Source organism: Cnephaeus nilssonii (genome assembly GCF_951640355.1).
Source record: "Cnephaeus nilssonii genome assembly, chromosome: 9".
NCBI classification, from domain to species: Eukaryota; Metazoa; Chordata; class Mammalia; order Chiroptera; family Vespertilionidae; genus Cnephaeus; species Cnephaeus nilssonii.
Window position 1 is genome coordinate 71,838,648 of NC_137080.1, and position 13,866 is coordinate 71,852,513.

A 13,866-nucleotide genomic window follows, 5' to 3' on the forward strand; every position below is an offset into this window, starting at 1 on the left:
GCCATTGGATCAATATACCAATAAGCATCATTAATTCTATGTTAACAAAGAGTTCATATTTTGTACTTGTAAATTAAGGTGGATATAATGTGCCAATGTATGAAATTACTTTTTATTTCAACTGAAAATACATCTAGAGATCCTGTATCATGTTCACAGTAACTTGCCAAGAAAATCTGCTGCAGAAAATTCAGCATTTGACTGCACTTAACAAACATAACTTAGTATTTTTAGAAAGCAGCCCAAATCTCTCATTTAATATTATCTAAATATGTATCTACCAATCTAAATTTAAACTGGTGTAGTGACTGACTTGATGAACTAGGATGGGTGAAGGTATAACACCAAATACATGAGATGTCTGATGCCCATTCAAAAGGTCTTGGTTCCTAGACCACATATGTCAGTGGCCAATGGTTTACTAAGGTAAAATAAAACAAGGTAGAAAATAATCCTTTCCTATAATCCTGCAAAATATCTACATAAAATATGTATAGTTATCTTATTTTTTAAATCTTTATTGTTGAGATTATTACAGATGTGCCTCTTTTCCCCCTATAGCGCCCCCCTCCACCGGGTTCCAACCCACCCCAGGCCTTCACCACCCTATTGTCTGTATCCATAGGTAATGCATATAGGCATAAAAGAGCTTCTTTTCTCCACTTCCCTCTGAGAATCATCAGTATGTTCCATTTCCATGCATCTGATTCTATTTTATTCACCAGTTTATTCTGCTCATTAGATTACTTATTCATTTAAGTTTTGATTCAATTGTTGATAAATATGTATTTGTTGCCATTTTGTTGTTCATATTTTTTATCTTTTTCTTTTTCTTCCTCTTCTTAAAAAATACCCTTCAACATTTCATATAATACTGGTTTGGTGGTGATGAACTCCTTCAGCTTTTTCTTGTCTGTGAAGCTCTTTATCTGATGTTCAATTCTAAATGATAGCTTTGCTGAGTAGAGTAATCTTGGTTCTAGGTCCTTGCTATTCATCACTTTGAATATTTCTTGCCACTCCCGTCTGGTGTGCATAGTTTCTGTTGAGAAATCAGCTGACAGTTATATGGGCATTCCCTTGTAGGTAACTAACTGCTTTTACTTGCTGCTTTTGAGATTCTTTCTTTGTCTTTAGCCATTGGCATTTTAATTATGATGTGTCTTGGTGTGGTCCTCTTGTTTGGGGTTCTCTGTGCTTCCTGGACTTGTAAGTCTATTTCTTTCACCAGGTAGGGGAAGTTTTCTGTCATTATTTCTTTAAATAGTCTTTCAATATCTTGCTCTCTCTTCTTCTTCTGGCACCCCCATAATTTGGATGTTGGTATGGTTGAAGTTGTCCCAAAGGCTCCTTATACTATCTTCATATTTTTGGATTCTTTTTTTCTCTCTCTCTTCTGGTTAGGTGTTTTTTGCTTCCTCATATTTCAACTCATTGATTTGATTCTCAGAATCCTCTACTCTACTGTTGAATCACTGTATATTATTATTTATTTCAGTCAATGTATGCTTAATTTCTGACTGGTCCCTTTCCATTTTTTTGGAGGTTTCTAGCAGATTCTTGAGTAACCTTGTAACCATGGTTTTGAACTCTATATTCAGTAGTTTGCTTTCTTCCAATTCTCTCATTTGTGATATGTTTTCTTTGTCTCCACATTTTGGCTGCTTCCCTGTATTTGTTTCTATGTGTTGGGTAGAGCTGCTACATCTCCTTAAGTTGGTAGAGTGGCCTTGTGTATTAGCTATCCTATAGGGCCCAGTGGTTCAGGCTCCCCAATCACCTAAGGTGGACACTCTAAGTGCACCCCTTTGTGGGCTGTTTGCACAGTCTTGTAGTTGTTGGTATCACTGGGAGGAATTGACCTCCAGGTCAATTGGCTGTGGGGACCAGCTGCGACTACAGTGGGAGAGCTGCTGTACATGAGACACCCTTATGGAGCAGAACTTGCTTTAATGGGGCTTTGGTGCTCACTGAGTCTGCCCCTTGAGTGTGTTGCCTATGGATGTGTAGAGTTATAATCTGGTATGTTCTGACACTGACCACTGGGTACACTGGCTCTTGGGTCTCCAGAGAGGTGCAAAGTCCACCACTGCATGGGGCCACCCAGCGGGAGCTACAGAGAGATCAGCAGATTCCTCCTCTTTGTATTTGGTTTGGAAGTGCCCAGAAGAGGCCCAGCTGTGAAGCAAGGTAGACTGGTGCTGGTGCCTTTTATTGATAGGTTTGGAGCTCCCTGACTCAGCTGCAGCTTATTTAATATTTTCAAGCACAGGCTATTCATTGGCAAAAGCTGCTGCAGGCAGCTTGGGTGGGGTTATAAATTGGATGAGGCGGGGTCTCAGGGAATCACCAAGGCAGAGCAAACCGAAATGGCTGCCAGTCAGCCCTGCAACCAGGAAGGTCCTAACATAGGAACAATGACCCCTGCGAGCACCGCTGTCTGGGAGAAAGCCACCCCCGAGTTCCTGCCTGATGCCAGACAATCCGGTTCCTCCTTATATCTGTCTAGGTCCTCCAGAGCCTCGCCCGGCACTGGAGCTCAGAAGAAGCGGGACTTGTAAGTTCAGTTTGTGTGCTAGCCTTTTAAGAGGAGCAGCTGGGTCTCCAGCAGCCTCTGTGTCACTGAGCCCCAATCCCCACTGGTTTTTACAGCCCATAGTTATGGGGACTTCTTTTCCCAGCTCTGGGTCCCTAGGCTGGGGGATTGGTGTGGGGCTGGGACCCCTTGCTCTTCCGGGCAGCCTCTACAGAGACAACCTCAGTCTGGATTGAAAAAGCAGCACAGGTGAGTACTGGATCAGCCCTTCCGTGCCTCCATACCTCCTACCAGTCTCAGTGCGCTTTCTTCTTTGCTTCTCTAGTTGTACTTCCATTCAGTCACCTTTCTGGTGGTTCTGGATGATGGTGGTTCTGTATTTTAGTTGTAATTTTGATGTGGTTGTGGGAGGCAGTGAGTACAGGCATTTGCCTACACCACCATCTTGGTTCTAGTTATCTTATTTTTTATGCTTGTTACATAGTGTGCAATATATTTAATTATTTGAAAAAAGAAGAAAACGTTCTTGAGTAACAGAAATTACCTTAACTAGCAGTTTTGTATAGAAAGTCCATAACATTTTACTTTGTGATATTCAATCTCCTTTGATGAATAAGCTTTGGGAAACCTTTATACAGACCTTATGCAGAGTCATGCGCCAAGCAGATTCTTAATAAATCTTAATTGACTGTTTTTGACCACATTTTGTTAATGAGTTTTTCTAGTCCCTAGCCTGGGCTGATTAAAACTCACCCTTGTGTTGGCTAGGGGATGCTATTTAATAGCTAAGATATTTTGCTAAATAATATCCAGCACAGCTCTAAGTGTTGTCTGAAATAGCTTCCTACCCATTTCAACTCAGCTACAGATTTGATATTGGCACAGGACCCATTGCTTCCCACAGTTTCTTGTTTATTACTCTGATGTAAGTGTGGTCACCTAGCTGTTTGTAAAGGCCGAGGACATCCCAGGTCTCTTTGTCATGGCCCAGATGGGTTACAGTCTGCATTTCATTCTCCCCTGATATCATCTGGTAGTCTTGGCATTGGAAGGGCCAAATACACACACACATGTTACCCGTGGCTATAATCACAGTTTTAAATGTGCAGCAACAGTGCCCATCTTCGTCTCAGAGGAGAGAATTTGGCAGGAAAATAGTCCTTCACTGTGCCTCCAGGTAGACTGTCTACACCTGTCATTACCTGGCATCTATACACAAGTGGAATAATCTTCCCAATTTGTATTTGGGCAAAATGCCATCATAGCAGATGGACATGAGTGTATGTAATTGGGAAATTATACATATACATTAAATAGGCAGACTAGAAGCATGAGTCCTCTCTAGGAACATCCAAACATCTGTCTGCTCTGAGATCTTGTGTGTACTGTCTACACCATATGTCATCACAGTGGGAGGGCCTTGTCAGAGATGAGAAAGGAGCACTCATGAATTTCATGAAAACTGTTACATAGGGCAACTTTGACTCACCCGGAGCAAAGGAACCATACAAGTATTGTGAATATCTTTGTTATGATTTCAAGATAGCAAATTTTAAGAACTGATTTTGGTAGCAAAAAAAAAAAAAGGCAAAAAATTTCTCATATTACAGGAAAATTAAAATTTGGATCAATTTAAAAAATGTTTTTATATGATATGCTTGTGTTATTTAGGCCTTGGTAGACTCATTTAAAGGCTTAGTATTTCTTAACTTAAATTGCTTTTGTTTGAAACTAAAGTCATCATACCAATCAGCACTTTTAAAGCAACTTTGTAACTCATCTTGCAAGGCAAGGAGTATTTTTAGCCCGTGTTTGTTTTATTTACTGCAGGTGTGCCCCAAAGTAGTAAAGCAATGTTTATTATTTGAAATGTGGAATCTCAATAATTTGGAATCCTGTCTAAAATAAGATTAAGGTTTTATCCATAAGTACTTTTTGTTTTTTGACAGTAACAATTTTAAAAATATGAGTAGGCCTTAATTTTAAATTTTGAAATATGTCAGCTTTGCATATAAATTAAAGGATTATATTAAATTGTCTTTTAATACTTATTTATTAAATGACTGAAAATTATTTCTTCTGGTTTTTTTCAGTCTGAATTGCTATAACTTGACCTTTCTTTGTCCCTTATGAACTTTTCACATGTTTAGATGATTGTCTATCTCTATCTCTTTCTCTCTCAGGGCTCATTTATTATTAAATTAATGAATAAAATTATACTAAAATAATATCATAAAAATACAGATCATTATTATTATTACTAATTGTGAACTTACAGTTTTACTTTTCAGTGAATATCTGTTGCAAATTTAACATAAATGTTAAAATTTCATAAAACTACAACCAACCATTCATATGCATTTTTTATGACTCCAGAATCTTAGAACTCAGTACTACTCAAATGAATTAATATGTGGTATATTTCTTTTTTCTCTTCTTTGAAGTGCAGGCATGTGATTTCCAAACCTGCTATGGTTTTATTTTTTTAAATATATATGTATATATTTTATTTCAGAGAGGAAGGGAGAGGGAGGGAGAGAGAGAAAAACAATAATGATGAGAGAGAATCATCAATCAGCTGCCTCCTGCACACCCCACACTGGGGATTGAGCCTACAACCCAGCCATATGCCTTGACTGGGAATTGAACCCTGACCTCCTGGTTCATAGGTTGATGACAACCATTGAGTCACTATAGCTGAGCCAATATGTGATATATTTCTGATAAGATAACACAAGATAAACTTGGAATATTTTGTTTACTAGTATCTTTAAAAGTTTATATACCTGATGCATTGGCAATGCATGTGACAAATGTTCAACAGGATGGTCTAGCAGTCATGCGTCCTCAAACTACAGCCTGCGGGCCACATGCGGGTGTTTTTGCAGTTTTGTTGTTTTACTTCAAAATAAGATATGTGCAGTGTGCATAGGAATTTGTTCATAGTTTTTTTTAAACTATAGTCTGGCCCTCCAACGGTCTGAGAGACAGTGAACTGGCCCCCTGTTTAAAAAGTTTGAGGACCCCTGGAGCTCAACTAGACTCATGTAGTAGTTATAAAACATTAATTAACAGTTAGGCCTGGCCAGTGTGGCTCAGTGATTGAGCACTGACTTATGAACCAGGAGGTCACGGTTCAATTCCTGGTCAGGTCATAGGCCCCAGATTTCAGGCACTATATCCATTAGGGGGTGTGCAGGAGGCAGACAATTAATGATTCTCTCTCATCATTGATGCTTCTATCTCTCCCTCTCCATCTCTCTGAAATTAATAAAATATACATTTTTTTAAAAGTTAGAATTTTGCTTACTGAAGGACTGGAAATAAGCACTATCATATAAAATTACAGACTTTGGTGTTTAGAAAATTATATATATATATATATATATATATATATATTATAAAAATAATGTACAGGATATATTTAGTCTAGAGGATACTATTATTTAGAATTTTAACTATCCCCACACTTGAGCATTTAAAATAACTTCTGTATTTGTAACATTTAGGTGCTTTATTACTATAAATACAGTGGTATATATTTTGGTTGTCCAATTATAAAAACTTGAGTTTATTAAAAGACCTGATCATTTAACATTTAATGATCCAATATTGAAATTAAGTTAGCTGGCTATCTTAAATTATACAAATTTGCATTATAAGTATGATTAGACACTTTTTGTCACTACATCATTTTACTGTTCTCTTAGGCAATCTCTGTGCTTCAATGATCACAAATATGTGTAGATGACATTCAAATTTACTCACCAACCCAGACTTGAATTTCTAAGGTAGCCCTTAATGTCTCTTTGGCACTTTAAACTTAAGGTGATCATGATCAGATATAGATTCTTCACCTCCAAACTTTTTTCCCCATTTTTTTCTTTCTCTGATTAATGGTATCATTGTAATCCTAGTCATTTCTGATCCTAAAAATGCTTTTGTTCTACTTTTCCCAGTCATATGTTCATTTCCCACTAATGTACTTTTAAATGTCTTATAGTTGCCAGTATTCTCTCTCTCCTACCCCAGAACACAAATGTACACACTAGCCTTTCATTGTTGCCACAATTCATCTGTGCCAAACATGTTGTTCCACTCTCCAGCCCAAAATATGCTTTGTATTTTCCAAAGTTTCACTCTGTGAATCTTTCATATTTTCTTAAGTGAAAAGGTAAAAAATGCAATTTATTTTATTGAAAACATTTACTATACCCTTTTTGGTAATCAGAAATCTTTTTAATTTAATCTGTATATAATGATTTTTAAATAAAAAAAATGGCAAGTACTTCAATTTTATCAGAGTTTGTTGATGTAATTGTCTCCACCAGCATTAACGTTAACAGATTTACCGAAGCTCTCAGTTTAGTTACCTTAGGAACTTGATGTGTCAACACTCTGTATGTCAGTTTAGGTGCTCCAAGAGGCAGGTGGCAACTTTGGATTAAACATGTACGCATTTTATTAAGGAGCATTATCTGAAAATAAATAAATAAATAAATAAGGACGCCAAGGAAGGCTGGAAAGACCTCACACTATGATATCTGACCCAAAGGAAAAAGAGAGGTGGAAACTCCTAGACTTTCCTGGTGCAATGACATTATAGGGAAATTCTTTATGATTATATAGTGAATAGGACTCCACCAACCTTCTTATATTTTTTGATTCTGGCATCAAATATATATGCTCTAAAATATATTTTACATATGTTAAATTAATCTGCAATTTGTTTATTTTTATCTCAACCTTCAGTGAACAATGAAAATGCATCCATTTTTAACAATTCACAAGGACCCTGAGAGTCCATTGGTCTTCCTCAGATAAGAAGCTGTAAAGATCCCCTCTTATTAGGAATATACATGGAAAATTATGGGATTTTTCATTTTTATGGTGGCTTGTCAGTTCATTCAGAAATAGCAATTCATCATATTCCCTGATCCTAATAAAATAATAAGTATGTTTATTCTTCAGTTTGGTTGTTGCTTGAATGAGAAAATTCAGAGGTAGAAATTTAATAATTCATGACTGGCTAGAAACTGTAATTTTCTACTGTATAGCTCTTCTGTCAGCCAACTGTGTTGAGCCCATTATTATTATAACCAGGTACTAAAGAGGATAAACATAAATGAAACATGTTAAAAAGAAGGAAATAAATGCCTTTGGATGGACTAGTACTTTTGCTTGTAATCAAGACAGATTTTGTAGGTAAACCCATGCTTTAGAAATTCTTATAAGGCTGAAAGCAAACCTGCCATTTTCTAGATAGAGGTGTATAGGTGAATGCACACAGTTTTTATTTCATGTTAGTTTAACATATATAAGTAGAGCTAAACTGGCATAATTTTTTTCAATTTTATTTGAGTTACATTGTACAGTCAATATTATTTTGCATTAGCTTCAAGTGTACAGCATAGTGTTTAGACAATGATATGCTTCACAAAGTGGTCCCTCCAATATTTCTGGTACCCACCTGGCACCATTCTTAGTTAATACAATATTATTGACTATATTCCCTATGCTGAGCTTTACATGCTGGTAACCATTTTGCAACTACCAATTTGAACTTCTTAATCCCTTCTACTTTTTCACTAAGTCCCCCCAACCCTTCCCTCTGGCAACCATCAGTCTGTTCTCTGAGTATATGAGTCTGTTTCAATTTTGTTTATTTATTTTGTTCCTTAGATTCCATATATAAATGAGATCATATGGTATTTGTCTTTCCCTGTCTGACTTAGTTAATTTAGCATAATACCCTCTAGGTCCATCCATGCTGTCGCAAATGATACAATTTCATTATTTTTTATGGCTAAGTACTATTCATTGTATATATGCAGCGCCACATTTTTATCCACTCGTCTATTGATGGGCACTTATGTTGCTTCCATAGCTTGGCTGTTGTAAGTAATGCTGCAATGATCATAGGGATGCATATAGTGTTTTGAATTAGTGTTTTGGGATTTTTCAGATATCAACCCAGAAATGGAATCATTGGGTCATAGGCAGTTTCATTTTTAATTTTTTGAGGATCCTTCATACTGTTTTCCATTGTGGCTGTACCAATCTGCATTCCCATCAATAGTGAACAAGGGTTCCCTTTTCTCCACATCCTTGCCAACATTTGTTGTTTTGCAGATTTATTGATTATAGCTATTCTGACTATTGTAATGTGATACAGATTGTGGTTTTAATTTATACTTCTCTGATTATTAGTGATATTGAACATCTTTTCATATGTCTATTCGCCATCTGTATGTCCTTTTTGGAGAAGTGTCTATTCAGGTCCTCTACCCATTTTTCAATTGAATTTTTTGTTTGTTTTTGGTGTGTGTGAGTTCTTTATAAATTTTGGATATTAACCCCTTACTAAATGTATCACTGGAGAATATCTTTTGCCATTCAGTAGGTTGTCTTTTTGCTTTGTTGACAGTTACCTTTGCTGTGAAAAAACTTTTTCATTAGGGGGGGGGGGGGAGAGAGAGAGAGAGAGAGAGAGAGAGAGAGAGAGAGAGAGAGAGAGAGAGAGAGAGAGGTTTGTTGTTCCATTCATGAATCCGTTGGTTGATTCTTATATATGCCCTGTCCAGGGATTGAACCCACAACCTTAGCATACTGGTTCTATGATCTAACCAATCAAGCTACCAGACCAGGGCTAATGTGTAAAAACTTTTTAGTTTGATGTAGTTCCATTTGTTTTATTTTTTATTTTTAAACTATAATGAGATAATAGACTTGATTTTTGGTCCCACAACTAAGTCTCAAACAACATTTGTTAGCTTGGCCTTTACAAATATCTCTAGTCTCATCTCCTAAACATCTTCTCAGCACTAGAAAATCTACTAGATATTTCACTTAAATATATATTTACACTGAAAAAATAATTTAATCAGATTGACTATTTGGCAAAATCCCTTGCAGGAAATTTGGTCTTGTCCAAAACATCCATAGACACATTTGGTCCACGCCCAAAAGATTATTGATATGTGCTGACATATTAACAGATCATGAATCAGGAGATCTCCTCCTCAGCTTTTTGTCCTCTGAGCATTTCTCTAACTGCAAGATTCTTTCTCAGAAATCATGCTTAATATAAATGTTGTTCTTCTTCAAGATTAGAACCTTAACCCATGTACCTAACCCCATGAGCCATTACCAGCTGGGACACCTAGGCAAGAAGGGTAATTTGGGGCAATACAGCCACAGCACAATGATTGGGCCAATAAAAGAATGATATTTTATATATTAATTCTGTAAACCAAAAACGTAAATAAACATTATGGTCTATTTTAACTCAGAGACATTTTATAAGCATGGATATTTTTGACACCAAATATCAAGGACCATCGGGTATGGATCAAATAAACTCATGGATGTTTTGGACAGGACCAACTTTCAAGAACATTTTGATATGAATCAAATATCTCAGTGGATGTTTTGGACAGAACCAATTACTCAGCTTTGTAGTGTTTAATCAGGTGCATGTGTTTATTAGTAAAAGAAGAAACAGGTGAGACTGACACTTGTGGGTTTTTTTGAAGATAGCATTCATCTTCAGTGACTCAGATACACTCTTTGGTCATATTGAAGTGACTGATACATTTCCACGTTGAAGAAAGATGGATAGTTCCTTTGACTTCGAGTAAATCTTTGGTTTTTACTGTGAAATTTGCCTTCTGCTATCGCTATAACTCTCTGTCAGTCTAATGCTAGAACACAGAAAATGTCTTATTTTTAAACATTGCCTATCAATTTGTTTGGTTTGATTTGACAGCTTCCCAGTTGTCTGACACTGTCCCTATTATTTGCACTTTTTTTATTATTTTAACATAATAAAATATCTACTCAGTATCTACTGTGGGCCATGAGATTGCCCCTTTATGGTTTATGCATCAGGAGTTATATGAGTATCATGCAGTCATAAGTTGTTTTTCATTTATTCTATTGTTAGCAATCATCACCTTGGTACATGCCAAGATTTTACTCCAAATCATTATCTTCCCTTTTCTGGCTAACACATCAATTAATATCCCAGCAAAAGTCATCTGATTTCCTGCTGAGTACTTACTTCCTTGATAAATAAAGCAACTTCAATTTCTCTATGTACAAATAAGAATTTAAAGTATACACTTTTATATCATTTTATATTTGTATACAAGGTCCAGAAAGTAAATGAAAAATTTCCTTTTTTACTGTGTTTGTTAGTCTCCAAGGACCCCAGACCCTCTTTTAACTCACCAGATCATGTTCTTTTCTTTCTAGGACTATAATGATGAAATTCGTCAGGAACAACTACGTGAATTATCCTACTTAAATGGCTCGGAAGACTCTGGTCGTGGCAGAGGTATTAGAGGCAGAGGGATCAGAATAGCCCCCACAACGCCTTCAAGGTACATTGGTTTTTACTTTAAGTAAATTAGTAGCCAATGAGGCTGGCAAGATTTGCTGGCTTGCTCTGTGGCATGATCACAGCAAGGAATAGGCAACACCAACCTCAGCAACAATAACCCCCACCTCTACAAAAACAACAACAATGAATGCTTATAAAGTACATAAGAACTTTCAAAAATTAACTCATCAAATCTCCATACCAAGATGAAATATTATATACAGGTGGTAAATTGAGATACAGAAAGATATCGGACTTTTTCCCCGGGTCAAACAGTTAGTTTGACTCCAGGAATCACAGTTTGAGCTCTAAACAATTACCCTAAGCAAATAAGAGGAGCAAACCTGAGTCTTTCTACTTTTTGGTTCTGTCCCTAGGATTAAGACATGCAGATGACACACTAAATGCTTTTGAATCAGGATGACCTTGTGTAAAGAGAAAGTTACAAATGTTGTCTGTGCCTTAAGTAACCCTTGAATTAACTTGCCAGCTATGTATCGAGATAGTTGATATTAGATAAATAGATAGATAGATGATAGATTATATATACATAGATTACATATATGTATATATATGTACATACATGTATGTACATATATATAACCGTTAGAGAAAGCCAGAAGCATACTTCTTGCTTGGCAGATGGTAAGAGTATTTAAAGTTTAGTTACACTTGACTGTGCAATGTCTTTGGCCATCAGAGAGGATTTGTTTTGTAGGATTCTGAAATTGTCAAGCTTTCAACTGAAAGCATTAGTTTGCAAAGAAGTGAAGTAAAAAATACTCATAGCCTTCATACGCAGACATTGTAACTCCGTCATTCTCTCACCCTGTTATAGTTGGCCTTCAAATCTCCGAAAGACATAGATCTAGAATATTATTTCTTGTATTGCATAGAAATCATCTTAAGAGAGTCTAGGATACTTTGTTGTTTCAATTTATTTGTTAATTATGCTCCAAATATTTTCAACCAGTACTGTCAAAAGACCACTATTTTAATATTTAAATCATAAATGCCTCAAACAGTTTCTTACTTACCAGAAAAAAAAAGAGTTAAGAATGATAAATTTCCAAATAAAACATGAAGGCAATAAGTATATAAAGGTAAAATGTGGCAATTCTTAAAATTACATTTGACTAAAGGCAACACTTCTGAAAATGTTCTAGAGCTTATTTTTACACTTTTATCTTTAAGAAATAAAAACAGAATTCTTAATGCTATCCAGAAACATTTGTTTATTGCTAAAAATGTGACATAACTTTTTTATGGACATACTTTTTATGGAATTAGCCTCTTATTAAAACAATTTATGGTGCTAACCTCATTATGTTGGGTTGTGAAATGACATAGCAGATACCTTAAAATGATTAAATCATATGTTTTAAATCATGAACTTGTTGCTCTTATAATTCAAAAATGACAGTTTATGTCTACAGAGATTTCTGTTCCCATTTTATATTCCTTGAGACCATTTTAAAAAATAATGCATTGACCTGCTTTTGAGATTATAAAATCATTGCATTAATAGATTTTATTTTGTTATTAATGTTGCTTAATGTAATATCACATTTGCCATATTTGAGTGAACTATATGAGATTTTTATTTCAGTAAAATGTTGTACTAAAATTTTAATCTCCTTAATGACTTAATAAAGAATACTGTATTATGGTCTAGATTTTTAATTATTTTAAAGGAAAATTTTGACTGAAAGCTTTTGGTTTTTAATATCCCATATGTCTTACAGATCTAATACTGCAAAAAAGAAAAGACAATTACTGTTGAAAATTAAACCTCACTTTCAATGCTTTATTGATATCTTTAATGTATTAACATTAATGAAAGTAAATGGAGCAGAGCTCTGTTGTCTTCTATTTCAAACCACATGATAAAATGTATCTACAAATAAGGAATAAGGAAAAACCTTCTCAAACAGAAAATTACATTGATCAGAAAACCCTTCAAAACAGAAGTTAATGTTAATTTTTACATGTTAACGAAATTGTCTTTATTAAGTTAATTATAACATTTACACATATTCAAAAAGAATTTTACCTAGAATATTTTAAACTTCTATAATAATTTGTTGAAAATTTATTTAATTAAAAAATTTGTTTCAATAAACATATCTATGAAAACTAATTTTCTGATAATACATACATACTAGAAAACAAATTCTCTGATAGTATATACATAAAGAAATTTATGTTTTACTAAACATAACTATGAAAACTAATTCTCTTGATAATACATACATACTAGAAAACACATATATATTATAATAATTTCTATCATATAACTAAAGACTTAAGATATATGACATCTCTAACACCCTTCACCACTATATGCTGAGTGAGAGCAAACAGTAGAAAATGAAACCTTAGGGGCATATTTTGAAGGCTTTTGTTTCCTATAATGAGAATCAATACAGAGAACTAATGGAGTTTATTAAAGAGGGGAGTAATCATATTTGTTTCTAAAAAAGACTACTCAGTCATCACTGTGGGTGATAGAGAAAAGACACTGACTCATGGCAGGAAAGCCAGGTAGAAGACAAGTCCATTATCCAAAAGAGAAATGAACACCACTTGGAGGGTAGATATGTAGGACTAGATTAGAGATTAGAATTTGTGGGAATTAGTGCCTAATTAGGTATTGGAGAAGAGAGAGGGCCCAAGACAAACATACCTTTGTGATGTCTAAACCGGTTAGAGACTATTGTATCATCAACTAAGATTAGGTGTGACAACCAAGTTAAATGAAGGCAATAATTATTCCTATAATTAAATCTAACTCTTTGGATGTGCTAGCATGACCTTTGGCAGGTGACTTGTACTTTCCGTGCCTTGGTTCCGAACCGTTAGAACAGCTTACCAGTAGAAATGGCTACATAAAAAGCTTGTGAAGATTTTAAAATTAGATGGTGCGTATAGGCAGGGGTTCTCAAAG

At 35.2% G+C, this 13,866-nt stretch overlaps 1 protein-coding gene across 1 annotated transcript in view; it reads left to right on the forward strand.

Annotated features, from left to right (window-relative positions):
• The window catches only part of KHDRBS2 (KH RNA binding domain containing, signal transduction associated 2), a 520,521-nt gene that overhangs the window by 323,077 nt on the left and 183,578 nt on the right, over positions 1-13,866 (forward strand). Inside the window, exon 5 of the mRNA XM_079781604.1 lies at positions 10,793-10,920. Coding sequence (XP_079637730.1) covers positions 10,793-10,920 — 128 coding nt within the window. The remainder of the gene's footprint in view (positions 1-10,792; positions 10,921-13,866) is intronic.